This window comes from Hydractinia symbiolongicarpus, chromosome 10 (genome assembly GCF_029227915.1).
Source record: "Hydractinia symbiolongicarpus strain clone_291-10 chromosome 10, HSymV2.1, whole genome shotgun sequence".
Taxonomy (NCBI): Eukaryota; Metazoa; Cnidaria; class Hydrozoa; order Anthoathecata; family Hydractiniidae; genus Hydractinia; species Hydractinia symbiolongicarpus.
In genome coordinates, this window is record NC_079884.1 from 25,873,362 (window position 1) to 25,880,574 (window position 7,213).

At 33.8% G+C, this 7,213-nt stretch overlaps 1 protein-coding gene across 1 annotated transcript; it reads right to left on the minus strand.

Annotated features, from left to right (window-relative positions):
• Positions 1 to 1,772: 1,772 nt before the first annotated feature.
• On the minus strand, positions 1,773 to 6,292 carry LOC130612146 (calumenin-like). Its single transcript, XM_057433443.1, has 5 exons — positions 6,136 to 6,292; positions 5,635 to 5,769; positions 4,381 to 4,636; positions 2,687 to 2,868; positions 1,773 to 2,276 (listed from the first exon to the last, which is right to left on the minus strand). Exons 2-5 carry the CDS (start codon positions 5,753 to 5,755, stop codon positions 1,939 to 1,941), a joined length of 897 nt encoding a protein of 298 aa, XP_057289426.1. The 5' UTR covers positions 5,756 to 5,769; positions 6,136 to 6,292; the 3' UTR covers positions 1,773 to 1,938.
• Between the last annotated feature and the right edge of the window lie 921 nt (positions 6,293 to 7,213).

The window sequence follows — 7,213 nt, forward strand, 5'->3', positions numbered from 1 at the left end:
AGCAAACGGTCCGAGAAAATACTCGGTGGACCTTAAACAAGGTGGCTTGGAGCTACCAGCCGGGTTTTATTTCAAAACATCAAACGAGACTTTATTTAATCAAATGATGAAAAAGACATTGGTGGAAATTGAAAAGTTTGAGAAGGAGAGAAAGCAGAAAGAAGAGGAGAAGAAAAATAAAAAGAAACCTAAAAAATAAAAGCAAATAATTAAAAAAAAAAAATTAAAAATTTATCAAGTGCGGTAATGATAAAATTTTCCTCTTATTATAAGCGCGCTCTTAAATTGATGGTTTGATGGTAATTTATCTCCTCTAATTATGAATGCATCCAAAATAATTATTTTTTTAGCCGCACTAAATTAGAATAATTACGGTAAATATATATTTGTCAAAATATCCACGGAAATTATCATATTTGCTATTTGGTGTGCACGTAGCACGACGTTTTTCTTGCTCACACAAATGAAATACGTGTGTTAATATCATAGACTAGTTATGTAATCCGAGGTAGAACGCCCGCTTGAACGCTTAGGTACAGGTAAGCCGTAGCACGCGTCCGGGTGGAGCTCTCTAGTACCGGTATGCAGTCTGTCGCAAATTTATCGGACCGCTAACAGTAATATGTTCTCAAAAACCTTTGAACCTAAACACCATACTATTCAAAAAAGCCATAGTCACCATAGCTCTGATCCTTTTTTAGCATGTCAAGGGCGTGAAAGCTTGCTGATTGGTCAGGATTCATATTTGCATTTATTATTTCGTGCATATAAAAAAAACATGTGATCATAGCGCAGACAGAATGGAGATATTGTCAGAATATATATTTTTCCGTAAGAATACAAACATATTGGTGCAATATTTGTATTAAGGATAAGTTTGTCCCCATGTGTTAACCATCTCTTATTTATTTTTATTTTAAAGGCAGGCCTGGGTTTAAAAGTCGTGCATCGATTTTAATTCGAGGGCTACGTTATTCGTTAAGATAAAAAAAACCATGGGATATTTGGAGGTGAAAAGAAAATGGCTCTTTTCTCTTAATGTCTTGAAAAGGAGAAAAAACGCGGAATCTTAGTGCTGAATTGGAACACGATATATACGGTAAAAGCGTATCAAGTTTTGATTATGTTGGTATATTCTTTGTCGCATACTTACCATAGCTCATAAGAGCAATTTTTTGTTCAAAAACTCTCTTCCTTCCAGAATTTGAACTCTGTAGAGAAATGTGATAATACTTTTTGGAATTGATTTTGATTCGCGGATTTGTGGCTCATTTATAGCTCTCGCTTGTGCTTTGTCGCAAGGAGGTAGTTGTCCTCATCCCATCTACTATGTGCTAGGAAGATGGCACTGGATCGTTAGCGCAGTCTGCAACCGAGAGATTGTGGGTTAAGTCTTTGCAACACTTGGGAAGCTAATGTGCAGCTTTACTTAATGGTATGTTTTTGATGTCCTAATAGCTTAGAGTTTTTGTTGGTTAAAAAAGGTTTTTTTCTTTTTTTCTTCTCCAGATTTTTTCTGCAAATTTTCTTTTGGTAGTTGATAAAATAATGGCCAGTCTCTGTGATATGAACAAGTTTATTTAAAGGTTAACTTATCCCAATAAATAGACCTAAAATAAATTAAAATTGCAAAAAAATAATAGATTCGTAAAAATATTATTTGCAAAAAACCTTAAAATGGTTTATTCGCGAAAAAAAATCTTCGCCAAATGAATATTTTTGAAACTCGCGAAAATAAGTATTCGCAAAATTTAATCCACATTATTCTTTAATCAATATTTATTTATTAGTACTAACTACAAAATCTTCGTTTTAACATGCAAAACCTAGAAGGATAAAAAAGAGATATTAGAGAAAACTCATTCGTTTCCATTTCCAAAAGTGTTGTTAAGTTTTTTTTTTTTATATTGGCTGTGAATCTTAAACATTTATAATTGTTTATAGTTCGTCTTTGTGAGCGTTCTCGATAGCATCATTTGGAAGCGATTCCTTCAGATCAGTAAAATATTTGTAGCCTTTTGATAACTCGTTATAAGACAAAACGCCATCCGCATTTTTGTCCAAAAGTTTAAATATCGCCATCAACTCATAACTGAGATGCGATGATGAGGTGCTTTCAAGAGCATGATCACGAAGTTCATCCTTGCTGAGGATACCATCTTTGTTTTTATCATGCGTTTTAAAATGCTCTTCAGGATCGTCAATGTTTGGATCACGTCTTGCATGCTTGATAAATTCAGCTTTTGAGACTTCTCCATCATTGTCTTCGTCGAAATCTAAATTTTCAAGCATACGAATTATAATGTGCAACAGAATCATAGCGGAAGAACATGTTGTAAACTTGACAGCCTTATCACAGGGAGGTAGCTTTATTACAGGGAGGGAGACTTAAATTTTGGCATAGAGGTAAATTAACTTCGGTCAACGGTTGAAAAAATAAAGAGCTTTTTCGGGGGAAAACAGAAATTTAGTTCAAGCAAGAATAATCATTTTACGTGCCAGAGCTAAAGTAAATCCGGGGACGGTTGAAGGTATTTAAGTTCGTCAAACGAAAGAATATATATTTGCTTCAGGCATATTTATTTCCACGAAATTCACTTTTAAAACAATGGGGGCATTTAATTTTGCGAGTAGGTGAAGAAAAGAATGTTATATATCGAAGAAATTCACGGAAATTGTTTCTCACCAAGTACGTAATGATCAACAGCGACTTCACTCATATCTGCAAAGTTGTCTGGCAAAACAAGTCTTGGAAACTCATCTGGAGTAATAAAACCATCTTTGTTTTTATCAATGTGATCAAATCGAACTTTTTCGCGTTTCAATTCTTTTCCCATTTGAAAATAACCATCCTTTCCACTGGTTTGACTAAAAAGAAATTATTTGATATTCAATTGGCATTTCTAGGAGGATAGAACCTTACCCCGCATTAGATTAAGTTGGGAAGTACTTTCAGAAAACAATGAAAACAAACAAAGTCTAATGAACTAAGGCGAATCTATCTATACAGTATCTATTTAGGAACTATGTAATAATGTCAAGAAAATTTAAATCAATTTTCTTGTCAGAACACTCATAACCATTATTGAATTTCCGCGCCCGAAGGCGTAGGAAATTCTTTAAAACCGTCGTTTTTTCTTTCGGAGCATTTTTTGAGAAAAAATCGACCCTGGGATTTCACGTTGGTCCGTCACGGATGTAAACTTCGTACCCAAGCTCCTTAACTACTGTTGACGCTTCAGGCCAAAATTGGTATTTGTTTTCGACAAAATTTGACACAGTTAACAAAAAAAGTATGCTGAACATAATGGTGACATAATAATTTTGATTTTTGCCACCTTAAATGTCATTTTAGGCCAAAATTGGTCCAAAAATTAAAACTACTTCATTTTCAACAAAAATTGGCAAAGTTAACAAAAAAAGTATGCTGAACATAATGGTGACATCAAAATTTTGATTTTTGTCACCTAAATGCTATTTTAGGCCAAAATTGGTCCAAAAATTAAAACCACTTCATTTTCGGCTAAATCTGGCACAGTTAACAAATAAAGTATGCTGAAAATGATGATGGTACAAAAGTTTGGTTTTTGTCACCTAAATGTCATTTCAGGCCAAAATTTATCCAAAAATTAAAACTGCTTTATTTTCGACAAAAATTGACACAGTTAATAAAAAAAGTATGCTGAAAATGATGGTCACATCAAAATTTTGATTTTTGTCAACTAATGCCGTTTAAGACCATAAACGTTTCAATCGCAAGACTTTCAACCATGAATAATAGGCTGTATTTTTTGTTAGCAATTTCTTTTAAAATGTGAGTTTATTATGACACGTTTCGTTTTGTTTGCGTTTGTTCTAAGATATAATGTCACTGATGGGCTTTATCTTCAGAGGTTCATGCCCCAAACCCCTTCAAATGTTTAGCACAATAACACAACGAATTAGCAGGTTTTCATCAAATATTTTGGTAGCGCGCGGAAATTCTTAGAGCCCCCAGGGCTTCTTGTTACTTATTGAGTTGCGGGAGTTAATTCTGGCAAATTCTCTCAAAGTACATCAAAGAACAAATTTAAGTTGACCCAAATTATTCGTCGTACCAAATAATTTTTATGGGTCGTAATTTTAATCTTGGTTGTTTTCTAAAATTTTGTCACTTCGGATCGACAAAATTTGGACCAATAAGACGCAATTTCTGCTATAAGTTCCTTATTCTTCATTCGTTTGAGCCAATACAGCGCAGAAAAATTACATGTGAAACAGTCTTAAGTGGCGCTGAGTCGAAAATAATACATTCGAAATTACGCAACAGCTTCATTGCGCGAAAACTATTACAAATAAGGTATTTTTAGAAGTAAATTCAGATATAATTTGCAATCTTACGCCAGTTGTTTACGATGGTCATCCTCCATTTCTTTCCACGATAATTTTCCATCATTATCTGTATCCATGTTCAAAATCTCCAACCTGGAGAAATCAAGACTTTTAGCTTCATCTTCAACATTCTTTAAAACCCAAGCTTTAACTTCGTCAAAGGTGATTTCTGCATCGTTGTTTGCATCAATGGCTGGAAGCACTTTATTGAACTCTGTTCTGCGTTTGCTATCACTCATTTTTTCGAAGCGTTGGAAAAAGGAACCTAAAAGTAAGTTGGGTTTTTTTGTTTAAGGCATTCGATAATGTCATATCCTATCAACGAGCTCGAGCACAAAAACAGGCAGCCGACAAGCCATCCAAGACTTCCAGAATTTAAACAGAGAAGTGCACAGGAGGGCGGGCAGGGGTAATGCTAGCTGCAAATGGTACTATCTACTTTCTTATCGAGGGTGAAAGGGAAAGTATAATTCTTTTGCTGTCTGTGTTCTCTTGAAATACTTACTACATACTGTTGCTTAGTTACCTGAATTGCGATTCAGTATTATATAAACTTATTAGCGAAGTCATTACAGAGCTCATTGGCAAGTCATTAACACTAATTGATTTTAAAAAGCATGACGTTAAATAAATCTTTACTATTTTAAGCTACTTTATATTATTATTATTATTATTAATCGACATATATTTCAAGCATCCATAAATTACAATGGTTCTTAATGCTGAAATGTGTAAATACTAAATATATGTGCAAACGTAAATATAAATTCAATCAGTAATAAAAACAAAATGAACATGAGCAAAAAGAGCATAGACGAAGCAGTCAAATAATCATACGAAAGTCTTGAACTGTGAAAACGTATTGAACTGTATTATAAGAAAAACTTTTATGGCATCTTAAATTAGCCCGTTACTAGACTATAGCTAAAACTCATGCCTAAAAAGCAATAAAGTCTTCATTAGCTTATATGTGCTTGAAGTTGCCATTGTTATTGCCACAACCGCATTGCAGGGGTACTGAAAACCAAGGAGCCCTGGGGACGACGTTGCTAATAATATCAGTATTTTTTTTTAATTAACCAAGTTATTTGTTTATATTTCAATATTGTAACTTGCTATATCGTTTAACCTCGGTCCCAAGCCTTTTGTCGCAGATATTAAAATCTCAGATGTTATTAGACATAAAAAGAAATCACAGGCCCTGGAATCAAGGTTGTAAATTGCAGGACGCAGACACTAAATCTTCTTGAAGTACCCACTTACTCATCATTCCACCAAGGTATGTAGCAGGTGCATCTTCCATTCCTTCTTCTTGAAGTTGACCTTCCTGTGCGAAACATTTTGCCAAACAAATGACTAGCAATAATGACACAGTAAACTTCATTATGATTGGAAAATCTAAATGTAGATTTTAAGTTTTGATCACTTTTTAAACAAAGTTAACTTCATCATATTCCAAATGTACGTCTCATGCAAAATCATGCCTTTGTGGTAGCTACATGCTATACTAGAGTACTTACAAATTCCTGCAGCACTTACAAAACTTTCTTGTTTAAGTTAAATTGAAATACAAACAGAAAGCGAAGATAAAAAATATATAAAAAAGGCTTTTAAATTCTTCATAGACACTCTACGTTTGTTACAGTCTTTAATCACAAAATAGCCAATAATTTCGTGAAGAGGTTCAATACAACATTCAATACTCAAAAACTCAAAAAATTAATTTCTAACATTAACAAAACAAAGTAGCTAGACTTCTGATACCTGTTGACTTTATCACACAATGCTTTGCAATGATTCTTTTGATGCAGAGTATGTTATATCATTGATTTGTTAGTGTTATAATTAAAAACAATGGTTTTTTTAATGAATCTTGCAATTAACAACAAAAGACACGCGGTCCTTAATGAGTTAAATTATCATTTAATGACCCTTCGCCCTCATTTACATCGTGGTTTCTTTGAATATCTGGGTAATAAAGGTACATATTAATCACATTCAGCATTTAAGATTATGCTTTGAGCGACGTGTCAATTTCACATTGATGGAGTATACTTCCTGTAAAAAGAATCAATATCAGTTTTCACAAAGACGTGTATTTATAAATGTGACAAAAAAACACGTGCGGTGGACAATATGACGGTAGCCGATGAGAAGCTGAGCATGTTAAATACCAGTTTAGCAAACATGACATTGCTAATCCTATTCGGGCTGGGGTGATTTTAGCCCCCGTTTCTATTATTCTAAACTTTACGTTCCATCGTTTTGGCCTGTTGTAGAGTTCAAAAATATATGATGACGTCATTTCCAATGTGCTAACAAATATTTCTGTCAACTTTTGTGACAGTACAATGTCTCCATCATCACTTTTCAAACTTTGCAAAAAGTTGGCCTGAATATTGTTAATCTTTACAATCATGTTCAAAATAAAACAGGACGGCTTAGTTCGATATTCGCCGCCTTAAGTTGTTTGGTTTTGTATCAGAGTCCCGTATTTTAAACTTGCTTGTCAATGTTTACAGCAGACTTGGACTTCGAATCTTAGGTTACTTTGTTAAATCTATTCTCTTGAAACATGTTAATTGTTGCTGATGTCATTGCGATCATTTTTCCTGAATTTCGCGACCTTCGTGGACATGTGTGGTGGCCGAGGAGTGCCAACGAGATAAATGAATTTCGCAAAAGTACATTCAAGTCGAAAGTAAATTTTAAAATCAAATTTGAATTCAAAGTGAATATCCAAGTCAAGCCCAGCCAAAAAAAAAATGTTACTGATTAAAAAACGCTCTTTTATGCTGGCTAAATTTAAGAAGCAGATATTTTCTCGAAATCCCTGTTAAAG